A 22,050-nucleotide genomic window follows, 5' to 3' on the forward strand; every position below is an offset into this window, starting at 1 on the left:
TGCTGAGAACCACTGACTTAGAGTTGTCATCATCAAAGATGTGATACATATTAAGTTGCCAACCGTAATGAGACCACTACAGGAAATCAGTGTATTAAGAAATTGTCTGGACTCTTTTATGGGATTTATAAGATCCAGGTCATTTGTATGACTAGATCTCTTCCAAAAGATTGTCTTGTAAACACGACACTATGTGGCCACATTCCTTATTCAGAATAGCAGAGATTCCTCAAGACACAGCTACTGTTAGTGTCTTCCCTGTGAGACTTTTCTGGGTTATGTGTTCTCTGAGGAAAAGGATACCTTGGTACCCCAAAATTAGTATAATAAATTGAAAAGCTATCACTTTTTGGGGCTATAGACTAATGAATCAAGGCAGAAACACTCTTGGAACCTTTTTTGGGCTTCCCCAGTCAGGGACATGAGACTTCAGTGTGGTGGCTTAAAATAGTTAGTGCTTCTGTACTGTCTCATGTTGCTAAATTACATCTAGTTTCTTTTTTACCCCCTGGCTCATAAACATTACCACTCTTCAAGGTTACTTTCTTTTTTTTCCTGAATGGAGTAATCGAAATTAGTTTACCAATTTTAATATTATTTTATTGTTCCCTCCCCACATTTTTCTGTTTCCTTTAAAAAAATAATTACAAAGGAATTTTGCTTTGTTTTTTTAATCTCTATTTTATTTTTCTGATTACAAAAGTAATTCATGTTCATTTTACAATATTCAAGCATTACCACAATCTATAATGTAGAAAGACAAAGTCTGCTATAATCCCATGCTCCAGAAATAGCTATCATAGTTAACAGTTTCCTGTCCATGTTTCTAATAGACTTGGATCTAAATATTTATATTTTTTAGGTGTGTTTCCATAGTTCCTTCCAACCAGATTCCTTAGCTACTCTCTCTAAACAGTAATGATTTAAAGTCAAGTTAAACCAGCTTCTGAGCTCTGTCCTTCTCCCACTTCTACCTGCCTTCACTTCTGCTTGAGCCCTAATAGCCAGCAGTCTTGACTCATAGTTCTTTAAATAGTTCTTATATTCTTGGTCCCAGTCACTTTTCTAGTTAATTTATATTGCTTTGTAGGTAAGTCTCAGTATCATTCTCTTGTTTGGCACGTTGAGGAATCCTAGTTATAGAAATTCAGAAATTCTTTAAGGTGAAAATTAAAATAGGATAGAAAAAAATTGGATTGGATATTGAAAGGTAAAGAAATTAAGATATAAGAGTAGTTCTGCTGTGGCCTTTGACGAATTATGTGAGAGAGTTAGCCTAGTGGAGTTGTTTGCACGTATTTTTTTTTAATTAGAGCATATTTTTAATTAGAATTTTTATTTTGTATATAAATATTAGAAAATACAAATTTTTTAAAATGAAAATTATCAGTACCCAAAGTTAAGCACTGTCAGGAAATTTTAAAACAAACTTTGTCACCAAAGATTTATCCATGTTAAAAGAGCTCTTAATCGAAGCAGTAGGGTGGTACATTACCTTCTTTTTTTTTTTTTAATATTTATTCATTTATTTATTTGGCTGCATTGGGTCTTAGTTGCGGTATGCGGGATCTTCGTTGCAGTGCGCGGGATCTTTAGTTGCGGCATGTGGGATCTTTTTAGTGGTGGCATGTGGGATCTAGTTCCCTGACCGGAGATTGAACCTGGGCCCCCTCCATTGGGAATGCAGTCTTAACCATTGGACCACCAGGGAAGTCCCTATACTACCTTCTTATAAAGAAGCCTATCTCCATCTTACAAACTGAAGTGAAAGCAAGTCAGGATCAAATCAGTGGATTAAATTTATTTTAATAATTTTAAAAATTTTTGAAATATACACAGATTTATAGAAAAGTTGCAAATACAGTACAGATAACTTTTTTTTCTGAACCATTGAAGAGTAAGTTGCCAGCCTTATGATGCTCCCACAAATACCTTAGTGTATATTTTCTACAAACAAGAACATTCTCCTGTCCAACCAGTACAACCATTCAAAATTAGGAAATTAACATTGATTCATTATTGCCATCTAATCCTCAGGTCCCATTTGAGCTTCACTAATTGTCCCAATAATACTTTTTTATAACCAAAGGATCCTGTCCATAGTTATGGGTCTCATTTAATTGTTATCTCTTTAGTCTCCTGCAGTGCTGGATAGTTCATCAGTCTTTCCTTCACTTTCATGACCTTGACACTTTGAAGATTATAGACAAATTATTCTGTAGTATGTCCTTAGTACGTAGAAAAAGATGCTGTGCTTTTTTTCATTTAATCCTATCAGATGGCACTTGTTTTCGATTTGTCCCATAACTGGTGTTCATTTTGATCCCTTGATGGAGGTGGTGGCTGCCAGACTTTTCTAGGGTAAAAGTTATCTTTCCCCTTTTGTAATTAATAAGCATTTTGTGAGGTAGTAATACGAAACTGTGTAAATATCCCATTCTTCATCAAACCTTCCAATTATTCATTCATTTATGTATTTTTATTTGTGTGGAGTCATTGTTTCCTATTTTATTTGATGGGTTATAATCCATTACTATCATTATTTATTATGATAAAAATTGTTCCAATTTTGGCCAAGAGGAACCCCTGAAGTCTTGCTTCTGTGCCTTGTCTCTTGACATATCCCTTTCATTCTTTGAGCACTTCCTTGCTTCTGGTACAAGATGATCTAAGCTCATTTTGTACCTTCCCTGTCCTATCCCTGGAATCAGCCATTTCTCCAAGGAGCCCTGGTTCCTTTTCCTTTTAGTGGATCTGTACGCTAGTGTACTCTTTGCTATTGGGATATCATTGTTCCTGGATCCTCTTTCATTAATTTTCAAAAATAATTGTCCATTAACTCTTCATATATATCTTTAGCCCTGTTCTCTCCTTCTGTAAATTAGGCCATTGATAGTATCCCATAGATCTTAGATGCTCTCTTCTGCTTTTTTCCCCCACTCTTTTTTCTTTCTGTATTTCAGTTTGGTGATTTCTATTGATCTATCTTCAAGTTCACTGACTCTATCCCTAGATATGCCCAGTCTGGTGATAAGCCTAATGAAAGAATTCTTAAATCTGATCCTTAAAAAAAAAAAAAAATTCTGACATTTCTATTTGACTTGTTTTTATAGTTTCCATCTCTATGCTGAAATTCCCTACCTGTTCATGGATGTTGTCCATCTTTTTCACTACATCCCTTAGCATAAATATATTAATCATAGTTAATTGAAAGTTCCTGTCTGATCAAACATCTATCTCATCTCAGAGTCTGGTTCTCTTGAATACTTTCCTGACGATGGGTTGGGGTTTTTTTTCACTTTTTTTGGCGTGCCTTGCAATTTTACATTGAATGGTAGTATATTATTTTCCATTATTGTCATGAATTGGGCTGGATTTCAATTCTATTGTTCCATACCAAAGGCTACAAATTCCCCCAGGCTGGAGGGCTCTCGTACTCCTCAGTGTTTGCACTTCACCTTCGGGCTTTCGGCTGCTTCTGCACGTGCTTGCCACAGGGGGGCTCTGTCTTCAAGTGCATGTCCCCCCTGCAGCACACGACTGCTACTCCTTGTTTCCTGGAGCTAGGCTCAAGGTGAGGGCAAGTGGGGTTCTTAGATTTTCTGGTCCAGCCTCGGTGTTAGGCAGGCCTCTGTGAGGGTAGGACTTTTTCAGTGTTCCTGCCACTCCTGTCTGTAGCAGCCAAATTTTGCCTTGTATTGGTGGTAGGTCTTGAGCAGAGATATTTTCCTGTCCCTCCTGGAGAGGTAGCAGATTTTTACTTTGTATCAGTGTAGGGTCCTGGGCCCAAGAGGATTTTCTGCTACTCCGCCAGGAGCAGAGAGTTTTTGCTTCCACCCTTCCCCAGAAGCAGTGGCTCTTTGCCTGGTCCCTGGTGGCAGGCATAATTCCTGCTCCTCTTGCTACAGTTTAAGGCTTTTGCTTCCTATGAGAGAAGACTGTGGAGATGTGCCGAGGTTTCATGCTTATCTTTGAGCACAGCCAATCAGCTCCCTGCCCCCAATCTTTCTTGTGAACCCTGGTTGGAAGCCCCTAGAAAAGAGCTTGCATGTGAGTATGAACTCTCCTTATGCCTGGGGCTACAAGAAGTTCCAAACTGACATACTTTCCCACACTCAGCCTTTACTAATTCATTAAAATTTTAGCTAATTTTTTCTTACCGTGATGTATGGCAGCCACCTCTTCCTTCTGTGCTCTGACAAGGGTGAAACAGTGTTCCCTCTCTCCTTAAAGGGATTTGTTGCTCTTTGGAGTTCCTTGGTTGCATTATGACCTCAGCTCTTTGATGTACTCAAGAAAAGTTATGGTTTTGTAGATTATCCAGCTTTTTCTTGTTGAGGTGGAAGCTTCTCTTGCAGCTTTCTACATCCTAAGGAGAAGCAGAGCTATAAATTTGTGGTTTTTAAAAAGATGTTTGGCACTGAAAGCCTTGGTTTAATTAAATCTTACAGGGAGGCCCAATATGTTAAATGAGTAAAAGCATACAGCTCAGCTGGAGCCTTCCCCATGCCTACCCCCAACCCTTGCCCTCTTCTCAAAGTATTGAAGTTTCTGTAAAGCACAGTTTGAAAATCATGGGCGTTAGTTATTCCTAATGTACTTTCTCATTGTCAAATATGTAAACTTAATCTCCTTGACCAATTGTTTGGCCCATGCTTGCTCATCTCCTGCTTTCTCTTTAATATAGGTGCTTATGGAAACTCTGGGCGCTCTGGGGGCGCAGTGCCGATGGGCTGCCTGCAATATCTATTCCACTCTCAATGAAGTGGCTGCTGCTCTAGCAGAAAATGGTAAGATCTTTTGTGTGTTCTCTTTGTCTTTGACTAAAGTTTCCAAAAAGTTCCATTGTTTCAATAAATATCTGTAAGGAAAGTTGACATTTAAAGTTGTCTTGAAAGAAATATTCTTTTTTTTTTTTAGTTGAAGTATAGTTGATGTACAATGTTGTGTTTGTTTCAGGTATACAATAAAGTGATTCACTGTATATGTGTACCTATATCTATATATCTATCTATCTTTTTTTCAATTCTTTTCCACTGTAGATTATCATAAGGTATTGAATGTAGTTCCCTATGCTATACAGTAAATCCTTGTTGTTTACCTATTTTATATATGGTAGTGTGTATCTGTTAATCTCCCCCTTCCCCTTTGGTAACCATAAGTTTGTCTTCTGTGTCTGTGAGTCTTTCTGTTTCGTAAATAAGTTCATTTATACTATTCTTTTAGATTCCGCATATAAGTGATATCATGTAATATTTGGCTTTCTCTGACTTAATTCACTTAGTATGATAATCTCTAGGTCCATCCATGTTGCTGCAAATGGCATTATTTCATTCTTTTTTGTGGCTGAGTAATATTCCATTGTATGTATACACCACATCTTCTTTATCCATTCATCTGTTGATGGACACTTAGGTTGCTTACATGTCTTGGTGGGTCCCTATTCTCGATGAGTTTGCCCTCTTTCTGGGCTTCTCTTGTTAAATATGATCGAGGTAACTGTGTTGCTTTACAGTCACAACTATCTTCTTATGTCTAATATTCCATTATTAGTTAATGCTTTGCCTTGTCAGAGCACCAGTGAACCTTATTCACTGTCTAAGGTCATATGGATTAGAAAAGAAAATGCTTCAGGCATAATTTTGTGGTCCGACTGGTTTTCAGCAGTTAATGTTTGGTGCTCTGCTTCAGCGGTAAACAGGACTTGACCTGGCAGATTAATATTTGATAACAACAGCCACTGACACTTGAAGGACAAAAGAAATAGAGAAGTTTGGACTTTGCCAGTTTCTTGCCTTCACTCTCTGATAGCCCAACACAGATCAGGATACCAAACACTTGCTTCAGAACTATTGAGAAATTCTGGGAAAGCTCTATAGTGCATGCATACCTCTCTTTTTGCAAGCACTTTGAGCATTTTATTTGTTCTTTCATTTACAGTCATTCATTTGTAAAATTTTTATTAATGTATAAAATATGTATAGAAAGTACACATATATAAACATATAGTCCAATTGATTGTACATATACATTCATTTCGCTTTTTTTTTTCAACAAATGCTTATTGACCTACTTTAAGGACAAATGAGAGTGTCTTTGCCCTCAGAATCTTATATTGTGGTTAAGGAGAAAAGACACATATATAAATAATGACAATACAAGGGCATATATGATAATGCCACAACAGATCATAAACCCACATTTAGTATACCAACAAGGGACTTATAAAAGTTCAGATTCCATGTGAGATCACTTTCAGCTGAGTTATAAGGCTTCCTTAAGGAGCATGATACTTAACTGGGTAATGAAGTGTAACAACATTTGAACAGAGGGAGAAGAGTGTAAGAGTTTTCCTGATGCAGAGGATGGGATGACTAAAGTATAGAAACAAGAAAGATCAAAATGTAGTTGGGAAATGATGAGAATTCCAGTTGGACTGGATGAAGAAGTACATATTTCTGGTTTCTTCTTTTTTGCCTTTAGTCATACTTTTAGCATCCGTCATACTCTTGGCCCTTTTGTTTGTCCTCTTTGGTCTAACAAGAGTGAAATGACCACCAAAGACAAAGACGAGTATAAAAGGACTGAAGAAAGTCAACCCAAGAAGTATAGCAGAATGAGAGAGCTTGAAATTGGGGAAAACCAGCATCTTCTTGCCAAAATTTAGGGTCAGCCCTTTTTTCAGGCTTTAATGGTTTCTCTTTGTTCTTTTTTCTCAGGATTTCCTGTGTTTGCCTGGAAAGGAGAGTCAGAAGATGACTTCTGGTGGTGCATTGATAGATGTGTGAATGTGGAGGGCTGGCAGCCAAACATGGTGGGTTAGATCTCTGCCAACACAATTCTGTTGGGGCCTGGAGGTATAGAGAGGGAGAGTGTGGTCTGGGAGAGGGTTTCCCAGCAGGAAGGAAGGCAAATGCTTCCTTTTCTGTCTGATGTACCTGGGCTTCCGGCAGAACTAGATGCTTATGCTTAGGGCATCCCAAGAATATTCAACCTCTTTATAGCCTCAAAGTGCTTTTCATTGTCAGTGCTGATCTCAGAAGCACTCATATTCATCAGCAACATTAAAATACCGCTCAGGGTTCACACATGACTGGTTAAAAAGTAAGATTAATGAGTTACCATCCCCTACCACTGCTTACCACCCCCCCACCCCCACCCACCCCGCCCGACAACATCAATGATTAAAGCACACACACGCACACACAGCTCCTATGGTACTTAGCTTTCTTTCTAGAATCACGTGCTAAATTTATAGTAAACCTGAAGGGATTCCAAGTTCAAATTTCTTCTCTTTATTCATTTCTCACCTGAAGAAAGACGAATAGGCAAAGTTTGGGGTTTTTAATTTTTGCTTAGTTTTTATTTTTGTTTCATTTTTTAAAAGATCAAGTGCTTGAAGGCTGAGAGCATATTAGATTCACAAGGGGAAGCAAAAAGCTTCACAAAGTACGATGCACTCCTGCTTTGCAAACCTTTCTGCATATGGGTGAGAGGAGAAATTAGGGAATCAACTGAAACAAGAATCCTTGAAGCTCTAGTCCAACTATTGCTTACTGCTAAAGACTGCAGAGCAGGCTTCATCTGGGACACAGCAGAGAGAAGCAGCCTGTCTTTCTGGATTCTGATCCAGGCCATGTTGCACCAAGTGTTGGTTTGAGGAAGCTGGGTTAAAACCTTCATATCCTGAAAGGGAGGGAGGAGTCGGCTATAAGATGAGTCAGCGCATTCCAGCGGAGTTTAACGGTGACAGAAGGGAGTGTGACTGACAGGTGCTAAAGAAGATATGCCAGGGGGGCTCTACTTGAAATAAAACATTAATTTTATAGTCATGAACATAGGGAGGACAGGGGATTGTACATGGCGAGCTTTTATAGACTGTAGAGCCAGCACACACTGCTGGAAAGGTTGACGAAGAGAGTAAGACAAGGTTAAGAACAACTGTGACCCCAGAAAACAGGATCCATATCTTTTTGGATCCTGTCAAGATCTTGTCAAGTGCTTTTACTTGCTTGCCAACTTCAGGAAGATTCCCAGGTGACAATAATTTTCTGCAGTAGGACAACAGGGTGAGAATTATGGGCTACATTCATTAAATAAATATTAGGGATAGCAACTACCTGCCTGTATTCGATACCTGTGTTAAAAGGGAAAGGTGGACGAGAATACTGAGACTAAGACACAATCTTTTTTGTCTCTGATCTTTTGTGTGGCTAGGGATCAGAGGCTGCAAGGAAAAACTCCATGAGGGATTTCATACATGTAAAAAGGGAGAGAGAGGGCTTCCCTGATGGTGCAGTGGTTGAGAGTCCACCTGCCGATGCGGGGGACACGGGTTCGTGCCCCAGTCTGGGAAGATCCCACATGTGGTGGAGCGGCTGGGCCCGTGAGCCATGGCCGCTGAGCCTGCACATCTGGAGCCTGTGCTCCGCAACAGGAGAGGCCACAACAGTGAGAGGCCTGCATACAGCAAAAAAAAAAAAAGGGAGAGAAACTCAGAGGAGCCTTTCCGTTTCTTAGGGAATCTGTTCTGAAGGTTTCTACTGGGAGAAAATGGAGCACTATCTTATGGTATGGAGCAAGTGTAAGAGTTTTAATAAGAGTCCTGCCTTGGATCCCTGCTCTCAAATAAGGTTTAGTGGAATCAGAGAAAATAGATCAACAACAAGAGCAGAAGTGGGAATTCCCTGGCGGTCCAGCAGTTAGGACTCGGTGCTCTCACTGCCAAGGGCCCGGGTTCAATCCCTGGTCAGGGAACTAAGATCCCACAAGCCGAGCGGTATGGCCAAAACAAAAACGAAAACAAGAGCAGAAGCAAAAAAGATCAGGTGGTAGACATGAGGTTGGAGATTTTCTGTACCCAGGTGTCCAGGATGGCATCTTTGGCACTTGTAGTAGAGTTGATAATTGATGGGACTGCAAAATGGGTGCTTGCCAGTGGAGGGCAGCTTAGTCCTGTGGGTCTTTCCAGGAGGGTGGGTGTAACAACTTGGAAAGTCCTGCCAAGCGTTTCTAACAGTTAGGTGAAGGGCTGAAATGCCACAGCCTACTGCCTAATAGTATTCTAAGCTGGTCTTTCTTTAGCTTATTTATAATTCAGAAACTTTCCTCTGCTGATGAAAGCTCCAGTGGGCACAGCATTGTGTTTATCTTTAATCCCAACCTGAAACAGTGATGAGCTGTTCAGAGGCATGCTTGCACACCTACATGCTGCACAGTTCCCTAGTTATTTTTAATTTGGTTGATAGAGAGTGTGAGGTTGTGCTAGGCAAAACCCTACAGTGCTGCCTGATCATTTTGGATAGGAGAGTGCCTGTACTTTGGGAGAAGTAAAGGATTAACGAATACACATTTGTAAGCCATTGTTCTGGGAGGGAGACTAATTATCTGGCTTTATTTAAACTAAGCTTTTACTGATGATATTTAAAGTCCTGAATTCAACCAATATAAATATGCTAATATCAAGTTTAGGCTTTCTGACTACCAACAGTACAGCCAAGAGCTAATGGTCTAGGTAATCACTTAAGCTATTAGTCCATAAGAAAATCCTCATTGCGCTGCTGTATATTTTGATCCTAGCGGGTATGTCATTTGGGAAGGTCACTTGGCTGTGAGAATTACAGTTGGCCTTTCATTTCACTGTTTTTTTGTTTGTTTGTTTGTTTTTGACTGCGTTGGATCTTCGTTGCTGTGCGCGGGCTTTCTCTAGTTGCGGCGAGTGGAGGCTACTCTTCATTGCGGTGCGCGGGCTTCTCATTGCGGTGGCTTCTCTTGTTGCGGAGCACAGGCTCTAGGCATGCAGGCTTCAGTAGTTGTGGCATGTGGGCTCAGTAGTTGTGGCTCATGGGCTCTGGAGCGCAGGCTCAGTAGTTGTGGCGCACGGGCTTAGCTCTTCTCCAGCATGTGGGATCTTCCCGGACCAGGCCTCGGACCCATGTCCCCTGCATTGGCAGGCGGATTCTTAACCAGCGCGCCACCAGGGAAGTCCCTCACTTGTTTTTTTTTCTTCAGTGTAATGACTGTTGGTCATTATACTGACTCTTAAGTTATTTTGCATAACCATTTGGGAAGTTTGAAATATGACATTATTGATGCTTATTATTGCAGATCTTGGATGATGGAGGGGATCTTACTCACTGGATTTATAAGAAGTATCCCAACATGTTTAAGAAAATCAAGGGCATAGTGGAAGAGAGTGTTACTGGAGTCCACAGGTAAGATTTGACATGGGTACGCCTAGTTTTATGCAGCCTGGACATATATTCTTTTACAAATTTTTATTTATTTACTTTTGGCTGCGTTGGATCTCTGTTGCTGTACGCAGGCTTTCTTTAGTTGCGGCGAGCGGGGGCTACTCTTTCATTGCAGTGCACGGGCTTCTCATTGTGGTGGCTTCTCTTGTTGTGGAACACGGGCTCTAGGCGCTTGGGCTTCAGTAGTTGTGGCACGCAGGCTCAGTAGTTGTGGCGCACAGGCTTAGTTGCTCTGCAGCATGTGGGATCTTCTCAGACCAGGGCTCGAACCTGTGTCCCCTGCATTGGCAGGCAGATTCTTAACCCCTGCACCACCAGGGAAGCCCCTGGATATATATTCTTATAATCACATACTTATAGAATACATTATGTTAAAAATTGAAACCTGATCTGAAATGATGATATCTGAGTCTGCACATTTGTTTTTTTGTCTTTTTTTTTTGCGGTACGTGGGCCTCTCACTGTTGTGGCCTCTCCCGTTGCGGAGCACAGGCTCTGGACGCGCAGGCTCAGCGGCTATGGCTCACGGCCCCAGCCGCTCTGTGGCATGTGGGATCTTCCTGGACCGGGGCATGAACCCGTGTCCCCTGCGCCAGCAGGCGGACTCTCAACCACTGCGCCACCAGGGAAGCCCTGCACACTTGTTTTTTAAATTAACAACACAAATAGGAAACTTAAAATAGTGAGGGGGGAGTAGCTAAGGGAATAAGTGTGGTCCTCATGTTTTCTAATCATTGTAATACAATGACCGCTTGTCCTCTTTGGACGAATTCATTTATTCAACATCTATTTATTGAACTTCTTCAGTGGACCAGGAACTACTCTAAGAACCATGCTAGGGATCTAGCAGTGGGGAAAACAGACAAAAGCCTGGGCCCTCATAGAGCTTATGTTCTTACACAGAGAACAAGGATTTAGGGTTCTGTTTCTCAAATGAGCATTAATTCCCTGAGTAAAATTGTAACCATTTCTGTTTCCTGTTATTTACCCAGAAAGAACTGAAAGTATGAAAGTTTTAGGGAAGTAAATTTTGAATAAGCCACCATCACTGCTTCAATATACTGTGATCTTTTTGAATGTATAAAACTATGGATTGTCCCATATTTTCAAACTTTTAGAAAGGGATGAATTTTGAATAAAACACCTGGTTCTAATTTTTAGTTGACTCAGTTTAAATAAAACCCCTATATACAGATATACATATTTATAGGTATATGTACTGAAGTTATAAAATTGAGACTATTGGAAAGTTAAACTATTTGAAAGTTAAAATTGTTGCATTAGAGTAGTGGGATTAAAATAGTACTTAAAGTTTCTCTTTTTATAATTAAAAAGGGAAATAAAACTAATAAGCAATTAAAAATTTTACATTTTAATGCTTAAAATTTAGTGGTGGGTCAAAGATTTTCCCCACGTGCCTTTTGATTAATATCTTTATTTCTAAGCTGTATACAGATTCTGGAAAGGTATTCTTTATTTCTCTGTATACACCTTATAGGATGAAATTAGTTGTGTCTCAGGCTCTCATGCCTACTCAATTAACTTATTTGTGAAATTTGATATGAAACTGATGGTCGATTGCAATATCTCATTGTTTTATGTTCTTCTTGATCTCCTTCATCCTCAGGCTGTACCAGCTATCCAAAGCTGGGAAGCTATGTGTTCCAGCCATGAATGTCAATGACTCAGTCACCAAACAGAAATTTGACAACCTCTACTGTTGCCGTGAATCAATTCTTGATGGGTAATGTTTTGTTATCTTTGGGATGAACTTGAGTTGTTGAATTGAGGTTCTAAATTTTTTGGTTTTGGTTATTTCTAGAAATGATTTGTGTAGTACCTCTGGATCTATTGCTACATCATACTCAATATTTTGTAACCCAAAGCTACCATTGCTGTCACTTACATCACACTCAATATTTTATGACCCAGAGCTACCATTGCTATCACTATTTCAAGCAAATCTATTTTACTTAAAAAGTCAGACCAGCCCCTATCTATTGGTGGCAGTTTTTACAGTCACCCTATCAGGCCTGGGAGTCAGTAACTAAAGTCATTATAAATAGGTAAATATCTTTGATGGTTTAGGAAAAGGTTCCTGGTATTTCTCTTCCAGGTTATGTTGTCAGTTCTTAAGCACCAACTATCATACAATTCTCTGGCCATCTGGAAAGTTGTGGTGAGCACAGGGTTATTTCCCAGTGGCATTTGTAGTTTTTCAAATCTGTAAGGACTGCAAGTCTGACAAAATCTACTTAGATATAATATACCAAAAATTGTGTTCTTCCAGTGCCCAGTTTCTGTTTCTACACTTGTGTCCTGAAATTCCTTCATTCTTGCTGGGAAGACTCAGTAATTCCCTATGTGAAACCATTAAGTTGGTTTAGAATATTGCCAAGCCAAATGGCTTCCATCATGTATTAGTTAATGGAAAAGTGAAGAAAGGGCCTGTGGGCCACATTACTAGTCTGAACCCCAGGCAATTTGCAACACCACAGGCACTGGAGCAAGAAGGACTTTGGTTTAACAATTGGCTCTATCATTTATTAACTCTAAGACCTCAGACTAGTTATTTAACCTCTCTGTGCCTATTTCCTCATCTGTAAAATGGTGACAGTAAGACCTATCTCATAGAGTTATTGTGAGGATTAAATGAGATAAGGTATGAAACCTGGGGATCAATGTTAGTTCCCTTGCCCTTCTTTCTAGAACCCTATATAGTAAGTTTAGGATTGAGTTAGATCTTATAAGAAGACTTTTACTTTGAAATCTTTTTTTTTTTGTGGGCTGGAGGGGGGTGTTCAATGCAAATTCAAACTATTTTTAATTATTACTCCTATAGATTCAGTAGTATTATCAGATAGATTGGACATTTGAGTGAATCCTTACTCTATCAGTCTGTTTACAGACTGTCCCTAGTTCTGTCCACATATAACTGTTATTGTGATGCACAGCTTTGCACCTGATAATAATGATTTGGATATATACTCATAAAAATATTTACTCATCCACAACTGTTTCTTATAGATTTTTCAACTCCCAAATCTATGAGCCTAAAATCTGCCTATATTTAGTAAAAGATGCATGAAGGTACCTCTACTAGCTCATAAACATGGACAGAGTCCCTCCTAAGCAGTGTTTACCCTGTGGATAAGAAAGATACTTTAACATCAGAAATGTATGCAAGTGAAAGTAAGATGGAAGCAGTGGAGCTGGAGTTAAAGTTAATAAAGAAATAGGAAAAACATCACCCATCTACTGGAAACCTGAGTAGTAGTAAGAGCTTGTTGGCATCTTCAGATGGTGAAAAACTTTCCAATTGGGTCATGGGCAGTTGCTCCTCTCAGAGGAGTTGAGATGTGACTGGGTGCATTCAGGGTGGTATAGCCGTAGACTCAGAGGAGTTGAGAGTAGGAGAAGTTAAAGAAGCAGCAAAGTATGCTCCAGGGAAGGCTGCAAAATAGAGAGTCCATATGAGGAAAGGATTAGGGATTGAGCTTCTGTAGCTCTGAGCTGGTTGCACACTGCACCATAAGCTATGAGGGAATGGCCCCACTCAGTCCTAGAGGACACTTCTGTAATTGGTCTGCAATGCCAAAAAGCAAGGCAGGTGCAGCCTTATGGAGACTGAGGAAGGAAGACTTGGTAGGAAGAAAAAGGATATCCCAGATAGGATTTTTAGGTCATAAAACAGACCATATTTCAGGAACTCTTCTGAAGAGTTCTGGGGCTAGAAGAATTAGAGAGAAGTCAGAGACTTGGCATGACTCTTATACACCGCCAGACAGCTTACCCTCACATCCCCAAAAGTCCTTTCTTGACGGAGGTCTTTTCTATCCTTTATCCTTGAACCTTGAGGCAGATCTGGGTCCCTCAGATCACAAGGAAATCACTGCCTAACTGGAATCCACCCTGTCAGCCTATCATTTGCAGAGTAGTGGTGTTGATGAAGTTTCCCTTCCACCACACAGTCATTTGTAGTCACAAAGAGAGAGTCATCTTCCTTTGGGAAGAGAGTCAGAAAGGCTTGTGGGTGGTCAAAGCAAAGGAGGCTCAGAAATATGATTATTGATTTCCTTGCTGTGCTGAGCCAGTCAAGGACCATTCTAAGCCATGGCTTTTGAGTATGGTGGTAGCCCAGCCAGACTTACCCTCTTCACTCAACAGAAACTGCCTCTGCACTTAATTGATATTTATTGAGTTTCACTGGAGTTCATGGAGTTATACCAGTTCCTAGTGAGTGGAGTTGTCAAATCATTAAAAAGATAGGATTTCTACTTTGCCTTTGGGGCATTTATAGACTTTTCAACAGGAGAGGTTAACAGATGAGTAGAAAGACCTACAAATATTTGTCGGAACCATCTGTCTCAGAATGGCAGGTTTTAGTTGAAGTTTCTTCTGCCTAGCCAGGGCTTCCTAGAGAAGGGAGACCAACTGACCCTACAGGGAAACCAGAAACTGCTCCTACAACTTCTTCCAAGAGACCCTGAAAACAGTAAGGACCTTTATTCTAGCTTCATAGAGAATCAGAGACAAAGAGGTAGAACATGTCTGAGCAGGACTCAGCCCAGAAAACTCACTACCTCATGTAGTCAGTGTTGGTGTGTTTCAAGGCTCTTCTCCACCTTGTTGCCCATTACCCTCCCTGGTGAATTAATGTGGGACCTATTGGCGATTTTTTTTTTTTGTGGTACGCGGGCCTCTCACTGTTGTGGCCTCTCCCGTTGCAGAGCACAGGCTCCGGACGCGCAGGCTCAGTGGCCATGGCTCATGGGCCCAGCCGCTCCACGGCATGTGGGATCTTCCCGGACCAGAGCATGAACCCGAGTCCCCTGCATCGGCAGGCGGACTCTCAACCACTAGCGCCACCAGGGAAGCCCACCTGTTGGCGATTTTGATACTACTAAATGTAGGACTCATTTATCAGCATTATATTTTATGTGTCTAATTCAATAAGCTACAACGTTCACATTAAACCAGAGCTTTGTCACCTCCTAAATAAAAATTACATTTATATTTAAAAGTTACTTTGTGGTCTATAGCTTCTTCCCTTCTGTACCACTCTCAAAACAAGGGGAACAAAAAGAAAAAAGGCCTCACATAGAGATGGAATTGATTGGATAGCATGGATAAGAAAATACATATTTTGGGCTTCCCTGGTGGCGCAGGGGACACGGGTTTGTGCCCTGGTCCGGGAAGATCCCACATGCCGCGGAGCAGCTGGGCCCGTGAGCCATGGCCGCTGAGCCCGCGCGTCTGGAGCCTGTGCTCCGCAACGGGAGAGGCCACAACAGTGAGAGGCCTGCGTACCGCAAAAAAAAAAAAAAAAAAGAAAAAGAAAATACATATTTTATTGAACTTTTCTTTCTTGTCATTAAATAGTTTCTCTAGGATAGAAACCAGGCTTGCTTTCAACATTTAAAAAAAAAACCCAAAACCAAAAAAAAACAAAACCCAAACATGAAGACAAAGGGGCTCAATCTAATCTCAAGCGAGAAACAAGAGATTTTTCTGATTTAATTTTTTTTCCCCCATAGACTTAAAAGAACAACAGACATGATGTTTGGTGGGAAGCAGGTGGTAGTCTGTGGCTATGGAGAGGTAAGGTTTAACCTTTCAATTATTAGGTGTTTAAAATGTATTTTGCTGAAATATACTAGAATTTTTCACTTGTATGGACATAAAAGTACATTCATTTACCACTTTAAGTGGGACAAAAGTAACTTCAGAGGCCCTCTGGTTAAAGTACAGTCTTTCTTTTTCCCATTGCATTTTTGCTATTTTTTCTTTAAGTTGATTTTCTGACTGTTCCAGTGCACTGTTTGTGATGTTCTTTTAGCTTGTGTTTTGATTATAAATCGTGAGTGTGGGTGTTCTTATGCACATGCATGTGCTAAGCAGGGTTTAGGAGTTTGTTTATGAACTGCATTCATTTTATTTTTTTTCTGATTTTTCCCTAAGCGTGAATCTATTCAGTGAAATTCCTTTTGGTGGAGGAAAGGGGGGTACACTTTACCAGAAGCTTTGAGAAACTGTTTTCTTTGTGACTTTCCTTATTATGTGTACTTTCTGCTCTCATCAGGTGGGGAAGGGGTGCTGTGCTGCCTTAAAAGCTATGGGCTCCATTGTGTATGTAACTGAGATTGACCCCATCTGTGCTCTTCAAGCCTGGTAAGCATGCAAAAGGAGATTTGCTTTTTCCTCTCACCACTGTCTAACATATTATCTTCTAACTGCCTCCGAAGAATGGCCTAGTTAATGCCACATTTCATCTTAGAGGGGCCTAGATCCTGAGAAGCTGCCCAGATCCTGAGAGGCTGCTATTAACTGTAAGCACCTGTCTTTCAAAGATCTAGGAGCTCTGCTCTGAGAGAGCGGAGGCTGGCAGAAGCTACAATTTAGAACTCCTGTGGAAATAGTAACAGGGGACACCTTGAACCAGAGAGCAAGTAGCCCCTTATCAGCTCCACATGCCATCCTTCTCCCTTTGAAAACAATGATCAAAAAAGAAATAGGCTGGCATCAGATCCTTTCTGAAGTGATGCAATGAAAAGAGCACTTCTGTCACATTCCTCCCCAAAATGCATAACCTAATGTAATCAGGAGGAAATATCAGACAAACCTAAATGAAGGATAAACTCTACTAACTCTTACTGAAGGGTATATAGGAGTTGTTTGTACTATTCCTAAGTATGAAATGATTCCAAAATTAAAAGTTTAAAAAAAAATAGTTCCTTTCCCATCTAAAAATGTGGATAATCTTATCTACTTCAATTATGAAAGTTCAGAAAATAATGATATAATTATTATACATTATATAATAAGTATATAATTATGTAAAGTATAGAGGTGCTGTCACATAATAAATACCTCACTAAGTGGTAGCTATTATTAAAATTGTCTCTTGCCACCCTCAGCAGGATAAAATACCACTGTCCCTGAAAACTACTGCAAAGTCCCCATGCCTGTAGCCTTGAATAACCCATCCAATCTTTACCATTAACCCTCCAGAGGAAGGCACCCAGCATAGATGAGGCATGGCATAAAGATGTTTCCATAACCATTTTCCCCTGTCCTACCACTCCCCACACACCGTAGCCATCAACACACAGTTTTCCCCAACAGAGTTGTTGGCTTTGCCTGAGTCAGGGCTCCAGCACACGAAGGGAACTATCACCATTCTAGCACTTTTTCAGGGTTCATTAGAGAAACCTGAATGTGTTTTAATATTGACTGAGGTACTGATTGAAACTATCTTATAGACGTGAACTGATCACTTATTCTGTGTTAGGTACTGTGCTCTGTGCTGAGGATGAAAGATGAGTAGATGAATGAGACAAGGTCCCTGCTTTTAGAAGCACACAGACAAATAACCTCTGTGCAGTGTAGTAAGTGCTGTGATAGAGATAAACAGCACATGCTTCTGTAGGAGCACAAAGGAGGAATATCTAACTAAAGAGCAGGGCGGTGAGGGTAGAAAGAGGTGTCAATGGAGCTGAGTCTTAAAACTTATTTAAGTGACTTCTTAGTTTGGAAGTATGTTCCAGGTACAGGCGACATATGCAAGGTCACCTAGGAAGGAGAGAGCACAGCATGTTTATATTAAAGAAGCTGGAAGTGTTTTAATGGAGCTGCCCGATAGGATAAATTTGGGGGAGTGGTAATACCTGAGTAGGAATCATATGTCAGTATAATCATATATCAACATAAGTATTTGGGTCTTATCCTGATACCAGACAATGTCACCAAAGTATTTTAAGCAAGGAAGTGACTTGAGCCAGATGGCATTTCAGGAAATCACTCTGCAAAATGAATTAGAGAGACATAAACCTAGAGGCGATGAGATGGGGCCAGGGACTACTACAGCAAGAAATAATAAGACCTGAACATCAGGCCTGCACGTATAGAAAAGAGGGGATAGATTAAGAATTAAGATTTTAAGGAATTAAGGAAAAAGACTCAACCAGATGTGGTGACAATTTTAATTAGGGAGAGGCAGTAGGCTAGGACATTCTAGTTTATTTGACTCGTAGAGCTGGGTGAACAGTAATGCTGTTGATTAAGATAGAAAATATAGAAGAAGAGAAACAGAATTGGTGGTGTGGGTAAGATAATGAGTCTATTTTCAAGCACAATAAGTTTGAGGTCCTGTGGGACATGAGGAGGAGCTATCCAGTAGATAATTTGATCTATGGCTCTGAAGCTTTGGATGTTAATGTGCAAATCAGCCACCTGTGAGGCATCATTTGTAGCCAAGGGAAAGGAATGGATAAGTGCCGAAAGAATAGAGAAAAGAATACCCTACAGAGTACCAACATTTAAAGGTTGAGTGAGATCAAGAAGGAGCGATCAAAAAGTGAGAAAACGGTATCATGGACTCCAAGAGTATAGAGCCTTAAGAATGCAAATAATGTTTAATGTAGCAGAGGATATCAAGTAATATTAGAGTCTAAGAAAAAAATTGTTTTTCGCATTCAGGAGATCACTGATTATCTTGGGGAGAGCAATTTCAATGGGGTAGTAGGTTCAGGTAAAATGGCACTTTCTAGAAACTTGATTGGGGTTTCATGGTTAACACTGCCTCCCTATTATCAGGAAGAATTAGGTCCCAGTGATAGAAAGAACCTTTTATTTCTGTCCTGTATGAACTAAGGAAAGAGTTTGAATTTTTCACTAAGAATAGTCCAGCTGTACTAAAAAGTGATGTAGGTACCAAAAGTGATGTAGGTACCAAAGCAACTTGGGTAATAGCTTTTGAGGTTGTGTAGCGGAAGGCTCCCCAGCTGCTTTTTTAGGTTAATTGATCATGCTTTATTTCTACAGTATGGATGGATTTCGACTGGTGAAATTAAATGAGGTCATCCGACAAGTGGATATTGTTATTACCTGTACAGGTATGATTATGACATATAAAATGGGGTGGCACTTGGGAACACTTTCATGGAACAAGTGGAAAACGACTGGAAATGTTCTGAACGAAACCAAACTCTAAAAGCCAGAGATAGTAGTCCACAAAACCAATCTTTCACATTCTTCCTACCTCTTTAGAACTCTGACCAAAAGTATACCATTAGGTCATCCCTAGAGGAAAGTTTCTCTCTAGTCTTTTTAACTGTTCCATATCTCCATTCATCCTCAGCTACCTAGGAGATGGCTACCAGTGAGTTTTATGTGGGAAGCTAGATCTTAAATTTGTACAGTTTTGAAAATTTTACTTCCAAAAGTGATGTGTATTTCTCTCTAGTCCCTGTAATTAAAGCAAGGCTAGAGCAAAATTCTTTCTAGTTAGAGAAAGTGGAAAAGGTAGTTGTGTTAATTCCCAAAGATGTAGATTTTGAGTTTTAGAGAGGAATATGCAGATATGTCTACTTTCCTTGGACTGAGATATTTTATCTTTATGTTAGAACCATAAGCGATTGGAATATTGGGTTTACTTTATAATTCTATTTTAAAGGAGGAAAATCAGAATATTTAAGAATAAAACTATTATTTGTAGTCTCAGGGAGAGCTGGGGGCAAAGAAGAACCATAAGAAATTGTTCTTAGGGCTTTCCTGGTGGCACAGTGGTTAAGAATCTGCCTGCCAATGCAAGGGACGTGGGTTCGATCCCTGGTCCGGGAAGATCCCACATGCCATGGAGCAACTAACCCTGTGCGCCACAACTACTGAGCCTGCGCTCTAGGGCCCACGAGCCACAACTGTTGAGCCCGTGTGCCACAGCTACTGAAGCTGTGTGCCCTAGAGCCTGTGCTCTGCAACAAAAGACGCCACCGCAATGAGAAGCCCGCACGCCACAACGAAGAGTAGCCCCTGCTTGCCGCAACTAGAGAAAGCCTGCCCACAGCAACGAAGACCCAACACAGCCAAAAATAAATAAATAAATTTATTTTTAAAAAAAGAAAAAAGAAACTGTTCTTTTTCACATCAATCCTTCGATCTCTTTTTTTGTAAGTAGCTTTATTGAGATATAATTCACTTACCATATACATTTTACCCATTTTAAGTATATAATTCAATGTTTTCTAGCAAATTCACAAGGTCATACAACCAAGACAATCTAATTTTTTTATTGAGATGTAATTTACATACTGTAAAAGTCACTCTTTTAAAGTATACAGTTCATACAGTTCTGCAGCCTGTGGAAGGAAAACCACATTCACAGAAAGACAGACAAAATGAAAAGGCAGAGGACTTTCTACCAGATGAAGGAACAAGATAAAACCCCAGAAAAACAACTAAATGAAGTGGAGATAGGCAACCTTCCGGAAAAAGAATTCAGAATAATGATAGTGAAGATGATCCAGGACCTCAGAAAAAGAATGGAGGCAAAGATCGAGAAGATGCAAGAAATGTTTAACAAAGGCCTAGAAGAATTAAAGAACAAACACCTAGCAGAATTAAAGAACAAACAAACAGAGATGAACAATACAATAACTGAAATGAAAAATACACTAGAAGGAATCAATAGCAGAATAACTGAGGCAGAAGAACAGATAAGTGACCTGGAAGCCAGAATGGTGGAATTCACTGCCATGGAAGAGAATAAAGAAAAAAGAATGAAAAGAAATGAAGACAGCCTAAGAGACCTCTGGGACAACATTAAACACAACAACATTCGCATTATAGGGGTTCCAGAAGGAGAAGAGAGAGAGAAAGGACCCAAGAAAATATTTGAAGAGATTGTAGTCAAAAACTTCCCTAACATGGGAAAGGAAATAGCCACCCAAGTCCAGGAAGCACAGAGAGTCCCAGGCAGGATAAACCCAAGGAGAAACATGCCAAGACACATAGTACTCAAATTGACAAAAATTAAAGACAAAGAAAAATTATTGAAAGCAACAAGGGAAAAACGAAAAATAACATACAAGGGAACTTCCATAAGGTTAACGGCTGATTTCTCAGCAGAAACTCTACAAGCCAGAAGGGAGTGGCATGATATATTTAAAGTGATGAAAGGGAAGAACCTACAACCAAGATTACTCTACCCAGCAAGGATCTCATTCAGATTCAACAGAGAAATCAAAAGCTTTACAGACAGGCAAAAGCTAAGAGAATTCAGCACCACCAAACCAGCTCTACAACGAATGCTGAAGGAACTTCTCTAAGTGGGAAACACAAGAGAAGAAAAGGGCCTACAAAAACAAATCCATAACAGTTTAGAAAACAGTAATAGGAACATGCAAATCAATAATTACCTTAAACGTGAATGGATTAAATGCTTCAACCAAAAGACACAGGCTTGCTGAATGGATACAAAAACAAGACCCATATATATGCTGTCTACAAGAGACCTACTTCAGACCTAGGGACACATACAGACTGAAAGTGAGGGATTGGAAAAAGATATTCCATGCAAATGGAAATCAAAAGAAAGCTGGGGGCTTCCCTGATGGTGCAGTGGTTGAGAGTCTGCCTGCCAATGCAGGGGACACAGGTTCGTGCCCCAGTGCGGGAGGGTCCCACAGGCCTCAGAGCAGCTGGGCCCATGAGCCATGGCTGCTGAGCCTGCACGTCTGGAGCCTGTGCTCCACAATGGGAGAGGACACAACAGTCAGAGGCCCACGTACCAAAAAAAAAAAAAAAAAAGAAAGCTGGAGTAGCAATGCTCTTATCAGATAAAATAGACTTTTAAAATAAAGACTGTTACAAGAGACAGGGAAGGGCACTACATAATGATCAAGGGATCAATCCAAGAAGAAGATATAACAATTATATATGCACCCAACATAGGAGCACCTCAGTACATAAGGCAACTGCTAACAGCTTTAAAAGAGGAAATCGACAGTAACACAATAAT

The 22,050-nt window shown here is 40.1% G+C and overlaps 1 protein-coding gene across 7 annotated transcripts in view; it reads left to right on the forward strand.

Moving 5' to 3' along the window:
• AHCYL2 (adenosylhomocysteinase like 2) overlaps positions 1 to 22,050 on the forward strand; it is a 172,627-nt gene that overhangs the window by 130,804 nt on the left and 19,773 nt on the right. For all 7 annotated transcript variants that reach the window (XM_029233039.1, XM_029233038.1, XM_029233037.1 and 4 more), the window contains 7 exons: positions 4,688 to 4,790; positions 6,720 to 6,814; positions 10,108 to 10,214; positions 11,881 to 11,997; positions 15,791 to 15,854; positions 16,336 to 16,424; positions 19,077 to 19,147. In XM_029233039.1, coding sequence (XP_029088872.1) covers positions 4,688 to 4,790; positions 6,720 to 6,814; positions 10,108 to 10,214; positions 11,881 to 11,997; positions 15,791 to 15,854; positions 16,336 to 16,424; positions 19,077 to 19,147 — 646 coding nt within the window. The remainder of the gene's footprint in view (positions 1 to 4,687; positions 4,791 to 6,719; positions 6,815 to 10,107; positions 10,215 to 11,880; positions 11,998 to 15,790; positions 15,855 to 16,335; positions 16,425 to 19,076; positions 19,148 to 22,050) is intronic.

The sequence above is a fragment of the Monodon monoceros genome, unplaced genomic scaffold (assembly GCF_005190385.1).
Source record: "Monodon monoceros isolate NGI ecotype Baffin Bay Population unplaced genomic scaffold, NGI_Narwhal_1 Super_Scaffold_2, whole genome shotgun sequence".
In the NCBI taxonomy this organism is placed as follows: domain Eukaryota; kingdom Metazoa; phylum Chordata; class Mammalia; order Artiodactyla; family Monodontidae; genus Monodon; species Monodon monoceros.